Here is a 25,925-nt window from a genome sequence, read left to right as displayed (position 1 = left end):
ATGGACATTTCTCCAACTCATAAATGTACTTCTTTAGCAGCTGTGAAAAACTGCAAAGAAAATATGGTAGGATTTGATGATTGCCACACATAAAACTTTTAAATGATCTTTAACCGACCGAGCCACCCAGATTTTTTCTGTCTTGTAAACATTCTTCAGTTTTATGTAGGGTTTAGTTTCTTTTCAGAATAACACTATTTTAATTTTATCTGCCAATTTATACTAAAGTGGTAGTGTTTAATATTTACATTTTTATGAATTTATATTTTTTGTGTACTAATATTTCTAAATTTTTGTATTTGAAATATTTGACTTCAATAATTTGTCTTTTATGAATTCTTACTTTAAAACGAAGTATTGGAATTAACACACAGAGTAAACTTTGATTTTGCTCCAGTGTTGTCACTTTTTAGAGGATGTCTAGATAGCATTTCATTTGAGACCTGCAGGGTGAAGAGACTTAGTCAAATAAAGTAGAGCTGTGGGAAGAATGTAGGTAGTCTTTTAGGTGAGAAAGGGCATAGTGAAGTTTGAGCAACTGAGAAAAATTTAGTATAGCGGGTTTGGAAGGATGATGGAGGGATCTGACTTGGAACTGGAGTGACAGGCCCTCGACAGGCTGAGAGGGCCTTCGGGAAGGCATGGAAAGTATTCAAGGACCCTTGGGAAACCATAGCATTTAAAACTTAATAGGGGCGCCTGGGTGGCTCAGTTGGTTGAGCGACTGCCTTCGGCCCAGGTCATGATCCTGGAGTCCCTGGATCGAGTCCCGCATCGGGCTCCCTGCTCAGCAAGGAGCCTGCTTCTCCCTCTAACCCTCCCCCCTCTCATGTACTCTCTCTCTCTCATTCTCGCTCTCTCAAATAAATAAATAAATCTTTAAAAAAAAAAAAAAATAAAACTTAATAGTGATGATCAGGTCTGCATCTTAGAAGGATCATCTGGCTACTGTGTGAGTGATTTGGGTAAAAGCAAACCAGTTAGAAGACCTACAAACATCCAGCTAGAGGATGATGAGGGTTAGTCAGTGGCAGTGGGGTGGGAAAGAAGGTAGGCAGATTTGAGAGCTATGTAGAAGCTGGAATTCCCAGGGGGTCTGGCATGGGCAGCTAGGTGCATGTGGTAGTGGTTGCTGAAATCGGGACTGCAGAGAGCTGTGCAGGTTTCTGAGGATGGTAATGAGTTCATGTGTGCAGATGCTCATGGTCAGAGTTCCACTGGGAGGATGTGAAGATACAGGGTGGAGGGGGGGGGTTGAGACGTCTATAGGGGGCATCTAGACTTTTTTGAGGTGACAGTAGAAGTTCGTTCTGAGCGTGGGTGCAATGTTCACGATAGGAAGGGAAGGGCAGCAGAGTAAGAACAGCCAGAGTGGCAGAAGGACAATGTGCGAAGGGTGGTATCTCAGAAGCCAGGAGGTAAACGTGTTTCTAGAGAAAATGATCATCTGTGCTAGATGTTAGGGGGAATTGGGGCACAATAAGGACCAAAAGTATCAATTTGTTTTCGCTTCAAAGCTGTCATTGGTGGCTGTGCAATGAGAGTCGGATTGTAGTAATTCTAAGGTGAGGAACTAGGCAGCCCTTTCAGGAAGTTGCTACTGGAAGCAAAGACAGGAGAGAACCCGAAGGGTGATAAGGAGTTGAGGACAAGTTTTACATTTAAAGATGGAGACATGAGCCTGATTCAGTGATGATGGGAATGAGCAAGTAGAGAGACGTTGAAGTTGAAGAGGGGGGATCAAGGCATCTGGAGTCCCAGGGAAGGTGCAATGAGTGGAGGCCAGAATTGAGGGGGAGATTGGGTTTGGGATTTTAAGGAAAAGGAAGCAAAAGTCTGGATCCAGGTCAGTTGATGCCTATGATGGTAGAAAATGAGAACGCTTGCTTCTGACGTGGCTTCTTTATTTTCCTTGTGGTGTAGACAGTGTTGTCATTCGCTGAGACCGAGGGGAGGGGAGGGGAGATGGGGGAGGTGGGGGAGGTGGAAGGAGAACAGAGGACCTTTGCAGTTTCTGCTCCGGGGAAAGGGGGCGAGAGCTGCCCCGGGGACAGCTTGAGGGCGGCTGAGGTTACTGGCCGTGAATTGTAGCAGCCCCGAACGTCTCCAGCAGCAGAGAACGGCCGTCTCACCTGCCCTTCCTGGTGTGGGGTGTGTTGGAGGACTTTCTGGAGAGTTGGAGTCAGTCTGGTCCACAGAGTGCAAAGAACAGCGTGTGACGCGTGAGGCTCGTACTGCCCGCCGCCACGCGCGCTGTGTCGTTCCACGCGGCCGTGGTCAGGCGCGCTAGCAAGTCACGCAAGTGCGCCTTCGCCAAATGGCCCCAGACCACGGGCTGGTTTTTCTTCAAGTTCTCGTCCGCTTTTTTGTACGATTTCTGCCTCCTGCCTTTGCTTTCCTCCTGGTCGTCCGTTCTGCTGTCACATCACTGTCTGCACGTGAGTCTGTGTCAGCCCCACGCTCTGGACGTGGTCAGCATCTGCGATGATCACACCTCTGAGATGAGCTGGGAGCCTGAAGACCAGACAGCCAAGCTTATTAAACTGATATGCAAAGTGGTAGTAAACAGCCTCTGAGAGTGAGGATTCTCAGGCGCTGTGCTTGGAGAGTGTACATGAGTGTTTGTACACGAACTTTGTGACGCCTGTTGGGTTGCTTCTCAGGTGTCCAGCCGGGAGACGTTCATTGCCTGTGGTCCCATTGCGTTTTCTTATTTGAACTTCCATGGATTGTGATAATGTTCTTGGGGAGCCCTCACGCTATCATTATATAATCACTCTTTAGTATTTGCAAATGCATGAGTAGACATCTTTATTATTTATTTATTTCTTTTTATTCTCATGGATTTTCAAATGCTTTTATATCTTGTATGGGAACGACCCGTATTTTCAAATGTATGCATTTTCTATGAGGATAACTTACCATGTCATGACTCCACCATCCACCATGTCACATGTAGGTGAGCTAGGACATTGTAAAGTATTGTGGAGGTTTGAAAAATAAGTTAGCTACTTTAGTTTTTCATACATTTCTGTGTTTTATGGACTGCCTCATCTGTGAACATCTCTTATGTGTATCAACACTTTTAATTTTTTAAAGAAGTATATGCTTAGTGTATAGTGAATATCATTTTTAAAATTTTCTTCTGTAAATTAATTTAATTTTGATCCTGACTTCCCATCTGATCAAGAGGAAGGTATTCAACACCAGTCATTTGGAGACTTTCCCCCAAACCCCAGGTTATGCTAAGGTTTGGGGCCTTTTGCAGTGCCAGCACGTTGAGGAAAGGGCCCTGAATCGTCAGTCATCTGGCCACACTGCCTACCTAGGAGAGATCTTTTATCCCAGCCCAAACATGCCCTTCGGGTTCTTGGCTCTGCAGGATGCCTCTAGTGCTTATTGTCTGGGAACCATTGGTGAGGCCCAGAGTTCCGGGCCTCACTCAGCTTCTGTCTCCTAAGGGCTCTTAGAAGCTCTTTCCTCCGTAGACCCTACTCTAGCTGATAGAGAGTGTGGCTCAGTGACTCACAGGCCTTTCTCCTCTCTCCAGTTGTGGGAAGTCTTTTCTTTTCTTTTTCTTTTTTTCCTTTTTATTTGAGAGAGAGACAGAGCACAAGTTGGGGGCAGGGCAGAGGGAGAGGGAGAGGGAGAAGCAGACTCCCTGCTGAGCAGGGAGACCGGGGATGCAGGGCTTGATTGAACCCAGGACCCGGAGATCATGACCTGATACTTAACCGACTGAACCACCCAGGTGCCCCTGGGAAGTCTTTTTTAATCTGGGGGAAAGCCCTCAATCCTCAAACTCTATTCTCAACAGGTGTAGGGTTGTTTTCTGTTTTTTTTGCTTTTTAACAAAAGCTAAGAATCATTGGCACAAACCTTCCCTTAGGCAAGGAAGCCCACACAGTGTAGCCTACCTAAATAGTAGAATGTAGGGACAGAACACAAATCTTTAAAAAAAAAAAAAAAAAAAAAAATTAGTAAAGTAGTAAGTTGCAGAGTAGTTAAAAAAAAAAAACAAAAAAACCATGCAACAGACCACCTCTGTTCAGTGTTACCTCCTCGGAGACCAAACTTGTGTAGCTAAGTCTCTGTTTTATAACTCATTGAGGAATATTTGCTAAATGTGTTTACATTTTATTGACAGAACTTCTCTGAGTGATCTGAATATCACCCAGAATATAACATTTTTAAAGTGTTCTAATTTTGCTTTGTCTAATTTTTTTTTTTTTTTACCTAAGAACACTGGAACTATTTTGGGGCCGATGAGAATCTTGGTCCGGTGGCTGTGAGCATTCGAAGGGAAAAACCAGAAGAAACGAAGGAAAATGGATCTCCATACAACTACCGAATAATTTTTAGAACGAGTGAGGTAAGTTGCAAACCAGAAAGATTGAGGCTTGATTGGAGTGGGGAGTCAAAGTAGCAAAACAATTCAGTGTAATAGCACATAGCTACAAATGTCTTAGCATAAACAAAGGCCCCTTTCATTCGTTCTGGTGGTGATGGGGGTGGACATCATGGTTAGATTTGGATCCTTCCTTTCTATTGACCCCTGGGTAGATGCAATAAATGAATGGGAGTTTTGATTCGGAGAAAGATGCATCAGTTAAGTGTGGCTCTAGGAAACTGGGTCCTCAGGATTCCAAAGTGCATATTGCATCTACTGCTCGGCCGGCCGGGAGCACTTAGCCAGCGGACTTACAGAAGAGAGAGGGTCACCCAAGAGTTAACTCGCTCTTCCAAACTGTTGCTTAGGACAGTTCTTGATCCAAGAAGAGGGAAAGAGAATTTTCTTCTCCACTTCCACTTGGCTTTCCCCTGGGCCTGCTCCCCCCGCTGTCAGGGGACCCAGAGTGACCCGGCGAACTCGAGGCTACCTCACTGCGCGTGAGGCCGGCTCTCAGGGCTCTTTAGGACTCGAAGCACATGTAATATATGAGTTTTTATTTTAAAATGAAATTCAGGTCAGAAAAGAAAAGGAAAAATAAAATAGCCAACAAAGCAGTTTTTGTGTTGGTGGTGGTGGTATAAACTCATGAACAAGTTTGGGACAATGAGGTTTCTCCTTTGTTTTCTTTCTGAACATGTGTACAGTTGCGCCAGTTACGAATTTATTATTGCCTCTCTGTGCCAAATTCACTTCAGGATTGTTGTTGCACATGAATGCTTAATACCCCCCCTGAGGTATCTAGAAAATAATGGTTTTGAAACCAGTTTCAATAGGACATTTACTCCATTTCCCTCCTTGGATACAAGGCAGGTTTCAGGGGTTGGCTTCACTTTGTAATTGTTCCTCAGCTTGAACTCCAGGGAAATTAAAAATAGGATTTTTTTTTTTTTTTTTTTTTTAAAGATATATTTATTTATTTATTTGAGAGAGAGAGAATGAGAGAGCACATGAGAGGGGGGAGGGTCAGAGGGAGAAGCAGACTCCCCGCCGAGCAGGGAGCCCGATGCGGGACTCGATCCCGGGACTCCAGGATCATGACCTGAGCCGAAGGCAGTCGCTTAACCAACTGAGCCACCCAGGTGCCCCTAAAAATAGGATTTTTAAAGGCATGACTTCAGTATCTAATGGGTTGTATGTAGTGGCCAGAGAGAATTAAGAGCTCACATGCTCTACTATACTTTCTGTCCACACCAGAGCTAATCATTAAGCAGGGTAAATGCTTTTGTTGAACATAAAAAGCACAGAGAACGCAACTGTTTTTGAAGTTGGACGCAGGTGGTTGCCTCTTTCTGGCTTCCTGGATTTCTGTCAGCCTGTTACTTCTGGGGTTTTGTCCTCCTGTTGTCACCTGTTCCCCCTCACCCCACCCCCCCCCCCCCCCGGGCCACGCCAATTCCTACCATCATTTGTGCCAGAGGTCAGAGTTTTCTAAGTGAGGGATTTCCTCCCCCGTTCCTGTCACTGTGATGGGGTTTTGGAATATAGGTGAGGTTCAGTGGGGTGGAGTCCGGAGCCCACAACCAAGAAAGAATCCTTGAGAAGTCTTTGGTGTAAAATGGTGGTTTATTAAAGCAGGACCCGTGGGCAGAAAGAGCTGCTGCACGGGGATGGTAAGGGGTGGCTGATTATATACTATGGGGTTGGGGGAGGTAAGGAAGAAGGGAGGTTTCAAGAGAACTTTCCATACGGTAAGGAGGACCTAAGAGATACCAGAGGCCTTGCCCTTGTCAAGTTAAGGTGGTTTTTCCCCCTGTAGCAAGGCATTAACATTAAGATAGTTGGGAGATTCCTGGAAGAATGTCACACTTGTTCCCACCCAGGAGTGGGGGGAGGTTGCAGGCTGTCAGCTTGTGCTTTGTCTTCAGCCAGCCTTCTGCTCCCTCATCAACTGGTTTACATACCCTCCAGCTTGCTTTTTGGCTCTTTCCTGTCTGGTTCCAGCCTCTCTCCTGTCTAGCGTTAACTGCTGTCCTGAGTGACCGTGATCCCTCCGCCATGGCTGGTGGCTCTGCCTTTTCCACCTCTATCCTTTCATCCCTTGCTACCTGGGCCCAGTGTTCAACCTGCAACCCCCTCCCCCAACACTCCTCTGGTCTGACCGTTGGGTCCTTTTCCTGCCAGCCCATCTGATGGTCCCTTGGGTCTGTTACCTTAGCCTTTGACTGGAACATCCAAGTCACATGTTGTTCATGGTTCAAGACACCATCATCACTAACGTTTATGTTCAAATTAATGTTTAACTGACAATTGGGTTACTGAAGTTGTTTAGGCCAGAAACTTAAAGTCACTCCCGGCTCCTCTCTCCTCCTAGCCTCCTAAACCCCAGTCTGGTCTGTCAGCAAAACTTGCTGACTCTGTCTTCAAAATATGCCCAGAATTCAACCCCTTCCTTCATCCCACCACCTCAGCCTAGGCCAAGCCACCATCATCTTTCTCGGAGAACCCTTCTTCCTGCTCTGCCCTTAAGCCCTGCAGGAATCCTTTAGAAATGTAATCCAGATCTGTCATTCCTCAGTGCAAAATCCTTTAATGGTTACCCATCTCCTGGGTAAAAACCTGTCAGTGTCCTTGCTAATTTAGGAGACCATCCACTCTGGCTTCCTTCCCCTCAGGGCCACCTCGAGGACGCCTCTGCCTCAGGGCTTGGCTACTCCCTATATCTCTGTCCTGCCATATTCCTCCCCTGGCATCCTCCTGCCTGGAGCTCTCTCATTTCCTTCTGACCTTTATGCATAAATCACACGGGCCTTCCTTGGCCACGGATCTAAAATTTCTATTCCCACACATCCCATTTCATGTCTAACGCTAGGCTTTATTTTTTTCTTGAACACTTAATACTGCCTCACATGCTGTACTTTTTATTTTGTTTTCTGTCTCCCCCACTAGAATTTAAGCCCCATGAGGGTAGGGACTGTTGGTCTGAGTGGTTCGTGACTACATGTCTAATGCCTAGAATCGCAAGTCGTGCTCTCCCTTCCTCTCCTCTGTAATGTGTATGTAATGAAGTGTCCCTAGCTTTCATGTAACTTTCTCCTTTCCAATCAAAGTCACCCTTAAATGTGGTTTAACTGTAATATCTTAATGAGGCTTTTCACAAAAATTAACTAACAGAAGTCCTTCGAGAGAAACATCTCTGGATGTCCATCCGTGTCCGACAGGCACTTCACTCTTTCCTCTTTCATTTCAGTAGGATTCATCAGTGCACAACATAAACAGAAAAACATAAACATGTATGTAAGCCTGACAGTTTATGAACAAAACCTTACAGCATGTGAGTGTTTTCAAGCAAAGGTGCACAGGGACTTATAAGGATTCTTGTCTTGTTTCTGGATCATTAACAATCAATATCAGCAATGCTAGTGATCCAGATAGAAAAATGAGTCCTTCTTTTTCTCCTCTGCTTTGGCTTCCTTGAGGTGAGCTGCTGTCTTTCTGTGGTACAGGTTTAGCATTCCCGGTCTTGGATTCTCGTCGGAACGGACTTCCAGCCTCTATAGCTTCCTGTCTCCGGGCTCAGGTTATCTCACGGAAGGCGGAGCACAGTACCGTGCTTGTCCAGCAGTTTCCCATGATTTAAAACACAAAAGAAGGGCCCAGAAACCATTTCGGTCAAATTCGGTATTAAATCATAGGAAAAATGATGTTTTTTACACAAGTGTTATTTGAAAACAAATTATTTATAAATGAAAGATATTAATTAAATGAATAGTACCTTGTTCTTGTATTGAGAGCAAGACGCTGGTAAATTTTGCTTTTCCTACCCTCCTCTCTCTTCCCCATCAGTTGGCAAACTTTAGAGATTTGACTTCCCTGGTGATTGTTCCTTTGGTTTCCATTTCCCTGCTAACCGTTTATCATGCCCCCTTTGCCTGATTTCCGAGACTCTTATAGCTTCCTTCCAACTGTATTGTCTGCCTACGGCTTCTTCCTCCTGCCGTTCACTTTAGATACACATCTTCTTCCGTGTTCAAACAAGGTCTGAGGCTGCCTGCTGGAGCCTGACCGGGTGCACACCTCTCAGGTACGCACTCCTGCGTGTCCCCCGCCCCCACCTGCCGGCTCCCCCAGGCCCCCACCTGTGGGCTCCCCCACCCCCCACCTGCGGGCTCCCCCACCCTCCACCCTCCACCCCCCACCCCCCACCTGCCGGCTCCCCTAGCCGCCCTCCCGCGCTCTCCTCAGATCCGGCTTCGCCATAGCAGTGGCTCTTGCCGCCCCACATCTGGTTCTTCCTTATCTCCGTACCTTCATACCTTTGCTCTGACAAGAGCTTTTACAGAATTCTCGCCCCCCCCCCCCCCCGCCCCGACTTCATGGCCCCTTTTTAGTGCCACGCTTCCATGAGGGCCTTTTCTAGTGCACTGAGCCACAACGCCCCAGCTTCTGCTCTTGGACCCTCTTAGGACCCGAACTTGTGACACTTTTAGCAAATACAGCCTTCCGAATTGCGGCTGTGGTTCTTCCCTCTCACCCGCCTGCACAGCACACCTGGCCATCCACACGCACGCCGTCCTCTGTCCGCTCTCACCACACCTGCTGCAGTTCGGTGCCTCATGACCTGCCGGCTTCGTGGGAGGGTGTTCGGTGCCGGGGTTTTTTCTTAGGTCATCATCAATGTTTACATTATATTAACAGCTTTGCCGCATGACACGTTTTAGGAATTAAGACTGCTCTAGGCTTCATATTTACTCCCAACAAATCATCATTACATAGAGAAATTTTTTTGGTTATGTTTGTATTTCATAATAATGGAAAGCGTTTTAAGAAGCGGAAATCCAAAGTGACTTCCAGTGCTGTTGACTCTGCTACTGTACTAAGTACAGTCATGGTCTTATCGTCATTGCATGTGGGGATATAAGGAGTTTATGCTTGTCAGCAGTATGTTATGAAATTTAAAACTTTATCCTTCCCCTTACCTTTTGTAACAATAATGTAATAAAATTTTGTAATAAAATAATTGATGTAAAATAACTGTGTAATAAAATAATGTAAAATAAAAAGGTATAACGTCTAAATCCTTCAGATATTTCTCTGGGATATCTCCTTCTTAATTTGGTTAGTGGCATGTTACAGCCATATAGACCCTGATTCTTTCTGAGCTCTTTAAGGAAATGGCCTTATTTGATTTTTAAGTCGGTGTCCCTGGAAGGCTTGATGATGAGTTCCTTTGGACTTGCCTGGGTCTTGGAAGCGTTGGCCTCTTTTCGTTACAGAGTTCTTCTATCACTCCATTCTTTCTCCCTCACCGGCTTCCCCTTCAGAAGTCGTTCCCTGCTCCTCAGCAGCACCTTAACCTAGGCCGTCAATGCGTTCGATGTATTTACGCCTCTCCCACACCGAGAGAGCCCTCAGCCGAGCACATGTCTGTCTTTCAGCTCATGACACTGAGAGGCTCAGTCCTGGAGGATGCCATTCCCTCAACGGCAAAGCACTCGACCGCCAGAGGATTGCCCCTGAAGGAAGTGCTGGAGCATGTGATTCCTGAGCTCAACGTCCAGTGCTTGAGGTTGGCCTTCAACACTCCAAAGGTCACAGAGCAACTCATGAAACTGGATGAACAAGGGGTGAGTTTGGCTTCTGGTGGAATATATTCTTGCTGCTCAGATTAACTGCTAGGTTTCCAGAATACAGACCTTGATACTTCTTTTTGGACAGGGAAAACTGATACCATTTATCTCAGTGTGGTCTTTTTGCACTTACTCATTTTCTTCTTAACTCTCTGAACGTTTCTCATCTGATGAAATTTTCTATGTCTGAATTGGTAGATACGGTTCTTAAACTGTGTTCAGCTCTTTCAGTATAAAATCTTCCATAAATGCAGTGAATTTTTCAGGTACTCTAGGAATAGGTAGTAGCAATAAGAGGCTCTGTTTTAAGTGCCTTATATATGTTACCCCTTTTACTCTCCCAACCCTGTGAGGATGGCACCATCATTATCCCCATTTTAGAGGTGAAGGACCCTGAGGCACAGGGAGATTGAGTAGTAAGCCCAGGTTCACACAGTTAATTAGCCACTATCCCACGCTGTTATTAAACGCTTCAGTTTTGAAAAGTCTATTTATACCACCAGAGATGTATTCTAGCCAAGATTTCTAAATACAAAATTTTAAAAATTTGTGTCCTAATTAGTCACAAAAGGAGAATTCTCAAGATTTTCTCACTTCCATACTTCCTATACCTTAATGTGTGGCCCTTTGGTCAAGATGCAGATGGTTGATAGGATAATCCATACAGAAACAGCATAAGGGTAGAGGATGAAAAGTTATACTCTGGAAAATCCACTAAACGGGGATATGCCCACATTCTGCTTGGAATAATTTGAGCATCTGGGCTAGTTGTGTTAGATGCTGTATTTATATACTCTGACTCTCTCTTTGAACATCTTTGAACATTTCAGCCATATTACATCCTGTCAGTATGACTAATAATAGCTTTACTATTGCATTAAAAAAAATTCCTCCAAACATAAAATTGTTCCACTTACTGAATGCCATTTTATGAACAAATTTCGATGGCATCTCCTTAATTAACAAAAAATTCAGACATTATTAAAATGAATAGGAGTTTCTAAAAAAAATCCATTTTAAGGTATATTCTTTTCATTCAGCCAGTAGGGATATATTAGGAACCAGTGGCTGGACACAACTTCTCTAATCATTGCTCTCTCTGTCCATTCATTTTACTTGTCAGAGAGCCCAGCTGATGTCTGTTCTGTACATAGATTTCAAGGAGGCTCTGCTTGTCCATGTTTATAACATGCAAATTGGGCACACTTGGAATGCTTCAGAAGACCGCTGATGCTTAACTGTTTGGGGGCTGTTTTCCAGTAAATGTTCTGAACATTCAATCTAACAGAGGAGGAATAGAAAAATGAGGATTAGGTTCAACTTTATGGATTCAGCCTTTTCAGTTACTGTGCTTTTCAAGGAGAATTATATTTAGACACTGATAATGTAATCACAAATTGAACATTCTAAATCCTACATTGGAACAAGTTTTTTTATAGAAGGGAGGTATTTTTTGCCATTTTTCCCTTTGTTGTACCCATATTCGCTAAAAACTGGGTGCCCTAATTAAAGACATCTTGTGTGGTCTCTGGCCCATTTTATGCCCTCTCTTAGTGATGAACACTTTCTGGTCCCATCAACGTAGAAAAGATAAGAACACTATATAGTGAGTTTAACTTAAAGCTAAATTTATTTAATTCACAGAACTGCCCATTCTAAAATTATGGGCCTCTTATTCTTAGGGGGTATTAAAATATCCTTTCCTTCATAAATTATTGATGATAATATGTGTTAGTTATTTTCTTTAATGCCTTTCCTCTGAGAAATTAAAATTTGGCAACCTAGGGTAGTCTTCCCGGTTTTATTTTGGAAATTTTACTAGGCAGTAGAACCTAAAAGTTTAAAGCCTGCTATTTTCTATATGCAGCTCTAAATCTGGACTAAGGGGCACCACCCCCCCCTGCTCCCTTGGCCTCTGTCTTTTCATTTATATCTCCATAGCATTCAAAGCCAGGATTGTGCTGATAAAAAGCAGATGACACGCATACTTGAGTGTTTAGTCTGGGGAGTCATTTTTTTGGTAGGAAATCTCATTAATGCCTTGGAATCATTTTGAGAAAAATTATTTTCATGCCTTTCATACAGATTTTTAAAAAGAAATGCATATAAGTGCAGTAGGTTACGCATTTGAATCATTGCAAAGCATTTTTTGTTTCCATCCATAATTTCATGCTTTGTACATTCTTATATTTAAAAAGATTCATAGAATGATATCGGGAAACTAGACTCACTGAAAAGGACTTCTAGATCTCTCCTTAAGTTTTATTTAAACAATTCCTTTAGTATCTTTTTTCCTTTAAACAGCTTGTATGATTATGCTTGGCGGGGGGAAAAGAAAACACTATTTGCTTGCTTCATTGTGACATTTTGCCTTTCAGATCTCTGGTGCTTTATTTTTTCATTTTACCACTTTTAAAAGCTGAAATGAATAGAAGAACAAATTAAAATTATATCTAATATATAAAAGCATTTCATAAAAATGTGTTTTTCATTTGATTAGACTGATATGTTTGCAGGAACTGAAGGTAGGCATTTTAATTCTTGACGTTTTAGAAAACGAGTATATGCTAATCCATGTTGTATATGTGGCTTATCCAGGCTTTCACATTTTCCTTCCTGCTGCCTTTCTGGGCCTCTCACTATTCATTGATGTCCATTTCCATCCTCCTACATAGGGCAATACCCTACCAGTGATTTCACACTGTCAAGAATTTAGAACAGACTGTGATTCAGAAACTTGGGATCAACTCTGGATTTAGTTTATCCATCTTGGTCCTAGATCTTCACTTACTCAATAATTGAGAGCATCATTTCTGATAAAAACAAATTAGATCAGCATGTATGTTTACTTATTGCATTGCTGTAAGCATTTTACCACATGTCCTGATTTACTCCTTAGAGTGCCCTGCACAGGGCTTCTGATCATTGGCCTGTTTTATGGTTGAGAAGATTGAGACTTCAAGAAGTTCTCAGTGTTGTTTTCCCTTACTAGTCCTGAACACTGGGTACACGCATTTGCAGAATACTGCCCTTTGTTTTTACGATTTGCAAGTTTTTATACTTCTGCATGTCTTGAATTATTTAGATACGCAAAACTATGCTGTAAAGTACCAGGAATTTCATGATCTATTCAACCCAACTTTTTAATAATATAAATTTAATAATAATTACTTTTAAATTTGCCATGTCAAAGCCATTTTCTTCATCAGTCATTTAAAAAACACCTTTATCTCATCTACTCTGTGCAAGGGGAATGAAAAGCCACCATGCCGGCCACATGGTGCGTACCGAAGAACTGTTAGCTGTGGTTGATAACGATAAAATAATAGCTTGTTAGAAGCTATTATTATATGCATGCACTATCTCATTTAACCTTTGTGAGCCTCCCAAGAGAGCTGCTCGTACAGGCTGTGTGATACGTTATGTTCACGGTCATAAGTAAGCACAACTGTTTCAAATCTAATAAGTGCTTATTGAGAACCACTCTTTGTGGATTGTTAAATACTATGGAGAATAAATAGGCTAGTATAAGACACAGTCCTTGCCCATGAAGGAGACAAGGTCATAAATTACTATAATGAAAGTCAGCTTTAATATAATGAATATAATGAGAGAATTGCAAACAAAGAGCGATGGAGGTGCAGGCAACAGGGCCAAGTCATGACTGGTTAGGCCCATTCCCAAGATGGGCCATGGAAGGGAGGAGGATATCCTCGGGCCCGAGACCCAGCAGGGCGGTGGTCGAGACTCAGAACAGGAAGAGCCAAGCACAGAGGGATGAAGGCAGAGTGTGGTTATGGCAGGCGTGTGAGACACATGTAAGAGAGTAACAAACATAGGTGTTTTTTATTGAGCAGTGACCAAGCCAGGCACCCTGTGAAGCAATTTACATGAATTATTTTAATTAGTCCTCAGAATCCTTTGATGTCAGTGCTGTCATTGTTCTTGCTTTATGGACAAGAACACTGAGGCACAAAGAGGCCGAAAGACCCCACCATTCACAATTAGGGTCTGGTGGAGGCGGGCCTTGAATCCAAGCATTCAGATTCCAGAGCCTGCACTCTTACACGAGGCACTGAACACCCCATCCCCCTCTCCCTCACATGAGCGGGAGAAGAAACTGGAAACTCGGCTCCAAGCATTACTGCTGCTGGCTTGGGTGCCCAGTTTTAAGTAGAACATATTAAAGTACAGTTGCCAGTTTGCAGTCGAGAAAATTGGTAGTCCTGTTTTCATTAGGAAATGTCAAGTTTCATGTACACGGTCGTGGTTTTACCTACATGAGTATCTCCACTGTTCTTCTAGATAATTATTAAAAATGCGAAGAAATGAAAATATTTATTGGGCTTTCTATTCCTTAAAAACTTAACCCTTCAAGTTATTGAAGTTAAAGGGGAAAACGATCATATCTAATTAGGTCTGCAATATTTATTTCAAGAATAAATGTTAAGGAAAGAAGCAATGTTATTTGATAATGAATAGCACTGGTTTTTTGATTAAGGATGTGGATGAAATTCTCTGCTGACTTAGCCTGTTCATTGCCATGTTGCCTTATTTTATTGAGGATAAATGAGTTTGACCAGCCACTTTCTTCTTTGATTCAGGCAGCTAGATTTAAAGAATGAACCATAAGGAAAACATTTTTCCCAAAACCCATTTTATACGAATGAAGCTTTGGCAGAACAAGTACCATTCCTGAAATTTTATTCTTCTTTTGATATTGATACAGCTAATGCCCACTTAAAGTTCAGATGACCACCACATTGGTTCTAGACAGCTCGTGGATCTGTATGTATGTTATCAGGAGGGAAATACACGTGACAGTCCTCAGGTGAGGGAAGAAGGCAGTGACATTGGTAGCTTTATCTTGTCTCTTCACAAGTAATGATTACTGTGCCCTGGCTCATCCGTGCTCTTTTGCCTGGTTGAGGCTGGGCTGGATGACAGGTTGGAGCCCTTTCTAGTGGTAAGACAGCTGATAGCGGTGACGTCTGGAAGACGTTTGGCTGTGGTGGGACTGCAGTTTGCAGTGGTGGATTTGAGCATGGCAAAGACATGCAGTGAGGATGCTTTGGTTCACAGTCCAAAAAGAGTAATGGAGTGCAGATATTTCAGTCTTGACTTTAAATTGTAGATTGTGTTTTCAATTCAGCTTTAGAACAAAAATCTAGTTTCTTTCCTATGGGACTTAACTAGCTAAGATCTTCAAATGGTGCAGAAATCAAAATTAATTATGTTTACTTCGAGGGATCCCATTCCTACTCTGTTCTATCTCCTCCCCTCTCTCTTCCTACATAACCACTTTTACTAGTTTCTTATATATTGTTTTTCTTTATACAGATGTCTTCATATATGCATATAGAGTCTTATTTCTTCCTTATACAGAATATAGCATGCTGTGGACATTTTCTCTTTTCACTGAGTAATGTATTTTGGAGATCTTACTATGTCAATATAGAAAGCTTTCCTGTTTTTATGGCTGCATAATATTCTGTTGTGTTGCTGTACTATAATTTATCAGTTTCCCTATTGATGGACATTTGGATTGATTCCCATCTTTTCCTATTACAAACAATGCTGCAATGAAGAGCCTTTTTCTATGTAATAGAAATCTGTCTTAATGTCAAGTCAAAACCAGGTACATTTATTATCAATTTAATACCCAATATGAAGCTTTTTATTTTTGTGAGAAATTTTTCACAACATCAGAGATTATTGTATGTTTGTATAGAATTTTTTATGTTATGCTAAAATAAAAATAGCTTAGAATATGTGCACAAATAAAAATAATTTGACAGCATCTCAGATTTTAAAAATAACGTTCCTACCCAGTATCCATGTCATTTTTAAAAAGTGATTTTATTTTTGTTAGTAATTTCCAACGAGGACAACTTTTCTAATTAGAATTTTTTTGCCCACTACACTGCATTTTTCTAGTCTCTTTGACATTCGTTTTAGGGGACAGTATAGTGATGAGTCTTTAAGAAGTGGTTAAGAAAGTTGTCATGTTTATGAAGAACAAGTCAAAGTAAATGCTATCAGTGTGAATCATGAGGATTTTAAAAAATGAACAAGGTCTTCATGTCCAGTAATGACAGGATAGTTTGCTGCAGACCAGCCCACCCAATGAGAATAACCAGGAACACTGGACAAAATAGTTTTTAAAAGTAAGTTTGTACTTTTGCTTCTAGAAATACGGGGTAGATCTGTTTTTAGCCAATTCTTCCTAAGTACAGCTAAAAACCTTGTACACTGTATATAAAGCCAGCATAAAATTTGCAAGGTGGAGAGAAGGAGGCAGATTGGCTAAGGATTGTGGGATTTGAGGAACAACCCAGTGGTCATTCATGATAAAAACGGAAGTAGGGAGGAACTTGCTCAACTTAATGAAAAACATCTACAAAACATCTATACCTTATATCTTACTTACTGATGAAAGATTTAGGGTTAAGAAGCAAGGAGATTAAAAAAAAAAAAAAAAAAGCAAGGCGTTACAGTCACCATTGCTATTCAGCATGATACTGGAAGTTCTAATCACAATAAGGCAAGAAAAAGAAATAAAAGATGTTAGATAAAGGAAAAAATAAAACTGTCTCTGTTTCAGGTGACGTGATAGTCCATGTACAAAACCCCAAGGGATCTACAAAAACTTCCTAGAACTACAGCGGTGTGTTCAGCAAGGTTGTAGGATTCAGCATCAACTCACAGAGATTAATTTGATATCTTTGTTCTTTCTTTTAATGGAAGTATAGCTGACACACAATGTTACATTAGTTTCAGGTGTGCAGCTCAGTGATTTGAGTCTATACATTATGCCGTGCTCACCACAAGTGTAGCTGCCATCTGTCCCTACAGTGCTGTTACAGTACCATTAATTCTACTCCCTATGCTGTGCTCATCCCATGACTTACTCACTTCGTAACTAGAAGCCGGTATCTCCTACTCCCCTTCACCCATTTTGTCTTTCCCACCCCCACCCCCAACAACCACCAGTTTGTTCTCTGTATTTTTGCGTCTGTTTCTGCTTTGTTTATTGGTTTGTTTTAGATTCCACATATAAAAAAAATCATATGGTATTTGTCTTTCTCTGACTTATTTCACCTTGCACGATACCCTCTAGGTCCATCCATGTAGTTGAAAATGACAAGACGTCATTCCTTTTTATGTCTGAGTAATATCCTGTTGTATATATGTACCACCTCTTCTTTATCCATTCATCTATTAAAGGACACTTAGGTTGCTTCCATATCTTGGCTATTGGAAATAATGCTGTAATAATCATAGGGGTTCATTTATCTTTTTGAATTAGTGTTTTCATTTTCTTTGGGTAAATGCACAGTAGTGGAATTACTGGATCATATGGTATTTCCATTTTTAATTTTTTTGAGGAACCTCCATTCTGTTTTCCACAGGGGCTGCCCCAATTTGCATTCCCATCAGTAGTGCACAAGGGTTCCCTTTTCTCCACATCCTCATCAACATGTGTTATTTCTTGTGGTTTTGAGTTTAGCCATTCTGAGGTAATATTTCATTATGGCTTTGATTTGCATTTCCCTGATGATTAATCATGTTGAGCATCTTTTCATGTGTCTCTTGGCCACCTGTATGTCTTCTTTGGAAAAATGTCTATTTGGGTTCTCTGCCCATTTTAATTGGATTACTTGTTTGGGGTTACTTTTTCTTTGGTGTTGAGTTCTATACATTTTTTAATATATTTTGGATATTAACCCCTTATCAGATATATTATTTGCAAATATCTTCTGTTCACTAGGTTGCCTTTTCCTTTTGTTGATGGTTTCCTTCATTGGACAAAAGCTTTTTACTTTGGTGTAGTTCTCAATTTGATTTCTTTTAATGAATGTGTGGAACCTAAAATTACAATACCGTTACAGTCCCACGATAAAAAATGAATGCTTGGGTATATATCTAACAAAACATGTATAGGACTTGTGCACTAAAAACTGTAAAACACTGATGAAAAAAAAATAAAAGAAGACCTAAATAAATGGAGAGACATACCGTGTTTGTGGATTGAAAGACTCAATATCTGAATGATGTCAGTTCTCTAATTGATACACAGTCAACACAATATCAAAATCCCAGTAAGATATTTTGTAATTATAGACAAGATTATTCTGAAATTTCTATGGAAAGGCAAAGGAACTATAATAGCTAAAATAGTTTTGAAAAAGAAGAATGACATGAGGGAAATCGTTCTTCCTGATTTTAAGACTTATTATGTGACAATAGTAATCAAAACTATGTTTTATTATTGGGAGGACAGACTAATGGATCAGTGGAACAGGAGAGAGAAACTAGAAATAGCACCCATCCCCACATATATCCCAGTGATTTTTTTTTAAAAGATTTTATTTATTTAATTGGGAGAGGGAGAGGGAGAAGCAGACTTCCCACTGAGCAGGGAGCCTGATGCGGGGCTCGGTGCCAGGACCCTGGGATCATGACCTGAGCCGAAGGCAGACGCTTAACTGACTGAGCCACCCAGGTGCCCCAGTATCCAAGTGATTTTTAACAAAGGTGTAAGAACAGTTCAATGTAGGAAGGATAGGTTTTTCAAACAAAGGTGCTGGGACAATTAAACATCCATAGACAAACTAATGATCTTGACCTAAACATCACACATTGTGCAGAAATTTATTCAAATGGATCATTGACTGAAATATAAAACTATAAAAGTTTTGATAGTAACATAGAAAAAAATCTTTGGGACCTGGGAACCTGGTAAAGAGTTCTGAGACATAACACCAAAAACTTGATCCAGACAAGAAATAACTGAGAAAATGGTATTCATCAAAATTAGCATCATGCAGTGCTTTTTTTCCTTAGACATTTGCTGTTTTATGAGAGGCTTGGGGCTTAAGTCCACATAAAGCTGCAAATAAAAGTTAGGGACAGACCAGCCTTGATTTCATGAGGGCTGCAGAAATAAAAAATGGAGTTCAGGGAACACTGCCTCTGTAAGACAATCCAATTGAAATTCTAGAATGGGATAAAATAGCCAAAAGTTAAAATTTCAATAGATATGTTTAAGAACATTAGAGCAAAAGAGAAAATTGTTGAATTGAGGATAAATTGCCAGAAAATTGTTTTTCTTTTTTTTGTTTTGTTTTTATCATGATAAATGTACTGTTTAATCTCCATAATCCTACTCCCCCCACCCACTTCCCCTTTGGTAGCTGTCAGTTTGTTCTCTATAGTTAGGAGTATGTTTCTTGGTTTGTCTCTCCATCCCCTTTTTTTTTTTCTTTGCTTGTTTGTTTTGTTTCTTAAATTCCACATATGAATGAGATCATATGGTATTTGTTTTTCTGTGACCTTTTTCACTTAGCATAATATTCTCTGGATACATTCATGTTGTTGCAAATGGCAAGATTCCATTCTTTTTGATGGCTGAGTAATATTCCAGTGTGTACATCCACATCTTCTTTATCTGTTCATCAGTCAGTGGACACTTGGGAGGCTTCCATAGTTTGATGATGTAAATAATGCTGCAGTAAACATAGGGGTGCAGTTACAAGAAAAGTTTTAACTGAAGAATGGAAACAAAAAAATATGAGAAATACAGAAAAGTATCTAAAAGGCATTGAGCCATAATGAAATACATCTATGTAATGGAATTCCCCAGAGGAAACAAAGCATTATTTGGGGGATAGAATCAGTATTTTAAGATATATTGGTAGAAAGATTTCCAAAACTGTTGAAAGATAATGAATTAAGATGGATTTATGGAGCTCTGCCTGCCCTAAGCACAATAAATATAAAGAAAATCAGGCATAGGTCCATCAGGATAAAAATTTCTGAAAATAGAAGAAACAGGGAAAGACCATAAACAGAGGGAAAAAGGACCTCCAAAGATGAATAGGACAATTAGCTGTTAAAATCAATCATTTTTTGGGCTCTGAAGCCTAAAGAAAAGGTAGAAGCCAGCACAGGTTTCTAGAGTGCCAAAAGAGTAACTTTCACAGTGGATTTTACCCAACAAAAATATTCTTTAAAAATGTAAGCAAAAGTAATTTATAGTTGGGGGGGGGGGACAGTGATCATCTGAGTTAGTTGATTCAGGGATGGGCTACAAAGAGGAATCAGAAACTCAGAAATGATGGAAATTTTTTGTATTTTGATGATGGTACAGATGTATTAGAACTCATTTAATCAAATGGATGCAGTTTACTGTTCAGAAATTATATACCAATAAAGTTGATTTAAAAATTCAAGGTAGATTTCTGCTTCTAGCCAAGATTAAGAAAGAGGGACTGGATTTACCTGTCCATCAGAAACAATTTTTTAAAAACTAGGCAAAACAATGAAACAGTTGGTTTTTAGGACTTTGGGCATTAGGCAGCAAAGGACAGTGATCTCTGGGAGGTGGGATGCAGATTGAAAGGACAGTGAGATCACACCAGCTTTCTGCCTGAAGAGTTTGCAGACTGCAGTGCAGGGGTTTGGGGGGCATCCGTGGAAGCCCAGCAGTCTCCTGAGTTGAGACTTACAGGTGAGTCCAGGGAAACCAAAAAGGGTGGAGTTTGCAGAGATGAGTACTAGTAAGTGCATGCATTTGAGGAAGTGACTTGAGTCCAGTGTGGGAACCACCTTCCAGGTTTAGGGGGCAAATCCTCAGTCCTCCCACAAGGCCAGGAATAGCTTCTGCCTCCACCAGGCCGACTGGAGAACCTCCTAGTTCACATGGCAGAGGAGTCATCCCGGGATGGTTTTGCCTCAGTAGTGGGACAAAATTATCTTTAAGTTAAACATTGGTGTTGTACGACCTAACAGAGTTTAAAAGCAAGAACTGAAAAGATCAAACTATTTCCAAATATCTATGTCCCAGAGCAAAGCTCAAGCACCCTCAAGCCTTCATGGCCCACACTCTGAGAACTGCCTCACAATGAAATACCATGACTCATAGTGATGGTTTGAAATTTCTGGATTAAGTCAGACAATATAAAGATTTTATAAGAATTTGAGAACTGGGTTTTTCTCTTGGTCTTTGCTGCCCCAGTAGCCTTCCTGAGGCCAGGACACTAGGCAAGAAGAGGTGAAAATACAGAACTGAGAAGTTGGTTATTCAAATCTGTTTCTATTGGCGGAGGGCTCTGACTTTATCATCCACCTTTCCCAGACACTCAGGGCTATGTAAATCAGATGGCAGTATTTGTTTCTTTGATTCTGTGTTGAAGTATCCACTTTATTAGAGGAAGAGAGGTTTTATCTACTGTTGGTTCCTAGCTATGAGAGCCCCTGTCACTTTTGGTCGGTTTTAAGGACACTTTGCTTTATTGAGATTCAAGACCTTCTTGTCAGATATAACCTTTGTCCTGTTGGATTGACCATCATTACTTGTTATAGTAGAAACATTTGTGGGTTTCCAAACACTTGCAGAATGCTCCCTGTGAACAGTTGATAGACAAGCATGGAATTGTATAGCGTGGCCCTGAGATTATCTAAAGCGAGAATCCTAAACTGTGGATAAACACAACCTGTTTCCAGGATGGCTTCTGGTGTCCTCATAACTCTATTTTGAGCATTACATGGAAGGATTATATATCCATGTATGTAAATCCATACAGATGTGTTTGTGTGTGTCTCAAAAAAAAAAAAAAAAAGTGCTGCTTTATATAACCTCCTAACAACTTAAAACGCCAAACCATAGCTCTTCCTCCATTTATGTTTGCTCTTTCTCTTGCAGTGGCCCGTATCATATTTACCTAACTCTTCTCTACCAGCTCCTTACTCTCGCAGGGAGCAGGGCTGCTAACTGAGGATGCCAGGAGCCTGTGTTCAGAGAATACCACCTACCTTGATTTAATTGCAGTAGAAGCCATGAATACAGTCATATTGTCACGTTAGAGGATAGAGCAGTGACATTTGGCACAGTTTCAAACTGGAGGGAATCTAACATTCTAACAAATTTCCTAATCCTCCTAAAGGCCTCCGCCTTTCACGAGCGGCCTACGCCAGTTTGTTCCCCGAGCTGCCGGTGGAGTTCACTAGAGGATGAGAAATCTGTCAGAAGAAGGTGGCAGACTGTCTCATTGTCCTCAAATATAGCTTCTCCAGTGGTTCGGGGCAAGTTTCCTTAACTTCTCTCCATAGTGAACAGCTTTTTTCTATAAACGAATCCTTTTGAATGTTGCACAGTGAAATCTTAGGCCTTTATCTGAGAAGTTTTAAAAAGCCATCCACAAATCCAGTGTCCCTGTGATGCTTTCTCTTGAACAGGGTGACTTTTGTTTTACGTTGTGGCCTGAGAAGGCTGATCTGGGAGGCACAGAGCCAAACAGCAAATCGCTCACAACCCCTTCCTTTCTCCCCCTGCCTTCATATCTTTGATAGCCCTCCCTGCAGGGAGACAGGAAAGATGTGGCTGTATGAAGGACTTCTTTTGTAGTTGACCCAGAGCCCACCACTGTTTTTTATTTGTTGAGGCCTAACAGGGTAGGTACTCAGATTAATTCTAAAGCCCAGGTGAGATCTCTACCTGTAGGAGTTCCCTTGCAAACATTAGCCACATTCAGACATTTGAAGCAGGCCAGCTGACAGAAGGGTGAAATGTCAGTGGTGTGCAGTAGGTTTTATTCTAACTTCTTCTGTTTTACCTACATGTGGGATATGAAAATGAATTAAGTCAAATGTGTGTCTGGCGCTAATTTAAAGGAAGTAGAAATAATATGATGTCACATGCTGTTTTGAAAATACGCCATTATTACTATATCCGCTTATTTGCGAGTTTCCGACTTGGAACTTGACCTTTTGCCGGACACTCCTAGGAGCTCGCATGTCCGGGGGGTTGTATGAAGGCTTTCTTGTCAATGAGGTAGTGTGCGGTGGAGGGAGGAAAGCAAGTGAGAGTTTTGCCCCATGACATTTTCTCATTACTGTTCTGAATCACTTGGTTTAAAAAGTTGGAAAGAATACTTAAGGTTCACAGTCCCTTATGTAGAATGGTGGGGGCTGGATGGGTTTCAGAATTCAGAAATGCCCGCGTTTTAGAAGGACAAGAGAATGTATACACCATACGGTAATGTTCCCACTGGGGTCTGAGACCGCACCCCACAATCACATTAATATTTCCACAGGGGAAAAATGTGAAGACTCATATAACCTGAGATAAATGAAAAGTATTAATGTCAGCCCATATCAAGTTTTACTGCCACATGTGTTTGCCTAAGTTTGGTTTTTACCTTTCAACCTCAGAATTGCAAATAAGGGGCTGTGGATTCAAGCCTGGTTGAATCTTGGTAGTAGTTAACAGAGCCAGCCGGGTCACAGGACGGAGTTTGTGGTCTCGTGTCTCTCGCTGCTGGGCTTCCATTCTCCGACCATGCTGATCTGTCACACAGGGATACTTGCTCTCTGGGCTATTGTGAGGATCAGCTAATGCATCTGAAGTACTAACCAGCGATTGGCATATGGTGGGTATTCGGTAAATGTTAGCTGTTAAAATTTTGCCTCCTCCCTTCCCCCTTTCACGTTGGGAGATGAAAATTGACCGATGCACTGGCTGCATTGTCACTCTGGAAAGAGACCAGAGCAGTATGGAGTGCCTCGATTTCACTGCAGAATTAGAAGTCTGAAGTTTTATACCAAAACTAATGTCTTGGGGCATCCGTCAGTTGAGCGTCTGACTCTGGGTTTCGGCTCAGGTCGTGTTCTCAGGGTCTTGGAATCCAGCCCCATGTAGGGCTCCCGTGCTCAGCGGGGAGTCTGTTGGAGATGCTCTCTGTCCCTCTCCCTCTGCCCGCCCACCCCCCCCCACTCATGTGTGCACCTGCGCTCTCTCTTTCTCTCCCAAATAAATAAATACATCTTAAAAGAAAAAGAAAACTAATGTCTTGTTAAATGACTAATATCACCATAAAATTTGTTTGCAGAATGACTAGACTTTTCAATGATGAGTAAATATTTTGATTAATGTTACATGATACTTAAATCTCCTGAATGATTTTTTTTTTACTGTCTCTGAGGAAGGAATATTTGCCACTAGCTGATTTGCCATTATGAAACCCCTTTTAAAGTTTCTATTCAGGCACTCATCTTTTAGAAAAATATTTGAAAAGTATATTGTTGATGATGCTTGTGTTCTAACAAAGATATAACTGAGGTTTATAATTTAGGATATTGGAAAAATGGCATTGGGAGTGAAATCGAAATCCAGTTTTACCAAAAAAAAAAAAACCCTAGAATTCGCAAGTATATTTATGGGCTTTTTAGTGTGAAACAATATATATTAAAGTATCTTTTGTAAAGTGGACCTCTGCTTTTAAATTTGTAAAGCCCTAAAAGGGGAAGATGATTAAAAAGGAATTACCTTTAGTTGCCAAGCTGTTTTTTAGAGCCTCATTTTGTACTTTGTAATCCATTCAGAGAAATTCCCTGAAGTATCAACATCTGTTCTAACAATGTATGATCTTGACGTACAGAAAGTGTTAATTCATTTTTCTGGCTTTTTCTCTTAACTTGTGAACATTATAGTTGTGGATGCTTGTTCTACTGTATTTTTTGGAGTAGAGACAGAAAAATTGAAACAGAAGGATTTCAAGAGAAGAGAGATGTTAGCTTTCTGATGGCCATGTGCCCTACAGGAGTATAGGAGCAGTTAGGTGGGGCATAGTGGACCTGCCTACATTTATATGCATGTACTGCCTCTCTTCACAGCTGAACTATCAGCAGAAGGTGGGCATCATGTACTGCAGAGCTGGACAGAGCACTGAAGAGGAGATGTATAACAATGAGTCAGCCGGCCCGGCGTTTGAGGAATTCCTTCAGCTGTTGGGAGAACGTGTTCGGCTCAAAGGATTTGAGAAGTATCGTGCACAGCTTGACACCAAAAGTAAGAAATACTTATACTCTCCTGCTAGGCTTATTTCCCTCCTGCTGTGTTGATGTTCATCTGCTAAATTGCCCATAAAACAACATTGCCATTTACTGCAGAACACTGCTGCTGATAGGGGAGAGCAAGTCGGAGAGGGAGGATGAGCCACTGAAACAATTGAAGACTATAATCAAAATAGCTAGGATTGGACTGGTTAAAAAAAAAAAATCGCGTTATCAGAAGTGTCGACGGAGTAGTAGAGCGGTGGGTGCAAATCATGCAGAATGGCTCCTGGATAGTGTTGCATAAATTTCACTATATTTAGCTGAATGTTAGAGTGATTTCAAATTCCAGAATCTTATAACCACATGGTCGTAAGCCCTAGAATTTTTTACTTTCATGAATTTCTTTCGTAATCCTCATGCTTATCTATGCAGTCAGTCTTCATATGGTTTTCTTACTCATTTTTTATATTCTAGTAATAGTGAGGGCCTTTGTTTGCTTATTTTCTATTTTTATTATTCATAGTCTAATTGAATCCCTAAGAAAATAGGCTTCTTAGCTTTGGTATTAGATTGGCTCCTGAAATTTGTTGATTAAAAGCACAATGATGGAAGAATTTTTTTTTAGCTATGGCTCATGAACATACAAGTACATGAACATACCTGTACACTCCCGTTCCCCAAGTCATTAATAACATAGTTAAGTTCTCAAGTATCTATTTAGGTTAGAGGAGGTTGACGTCTGCTGTGTGTCTGTGAGGAGGCAGTTTTAAATTTTACCTCAAAATCCATCCATGGACACCTGTGACCTGTTTTTCATTGAGAGGGTCTTTGGATTAGCACATCTGTATTGCAGTCTATAGTAATCTCTCCGATTTTCTGCACAGGAAATTAAATAAGGAGTTGAGTCATGAAAACAGAAAAGCATTCATAAACTCCACTGTAGGGAAGAATTTCCTGTTGCCATGGTTTTGCTGTTGCCAACTTGGAAACGACATGCAAGAGAGACTATTAAAGCCCATAAATAGCCTCAACTCTTAAATATTATTTTAACATTCCATACTCTGCTT

The 25,925-nt window shown here is 41.2% G+C and overlaps 1 protein-coding gene across 1 annotated transcript in view; it reads left to right on the top strand.

The window, feature by feature from the left end:
• SIPA1L1 (signal induced proliferation associated 1 like 1) overlaps positions 1–25,925 on the top strand; it is a 368,372-nt gene that overhangs the window by 249,015 nt on the left and 93,432 nt on the right. Inside the window, exons 6-8 of the mRNA XM_044918349.1 lie at positions 4,242–4,372; positions 9,829–10,017; positions 24,697–24,871. Coding sequence (XP_044774284.1) covers positions 4,242–4,372; positions 9,829–10,017; positions 24,697–24,871 — 495 coding nt within the window. The remainder of the gene's footprint in view (positions 1–4,241; positions 4,373–9,828; positions 10,018–24,696; positions 24,872–25,925) is intronic.

This window comes from Neomonachus schauinslandi, chromosome 9 (assembly GCF_002201575.2).
Source record: "Neomonachus schauinslandi chromosome 9, ASM220157v2, whole genome shotgun sequence".
Lineage (NCBI taxonomy): Eukaryota > Metazoa > Chordata > Mammalia > Carnivora > Phocidae > Neomonachus > Neomonachus schauinslandi.
The sequence above is the reverse complement of the archived record's forward strand: the minus strand, read 5'-3'. Positions and strand labels throughout refer to the sequence as shown.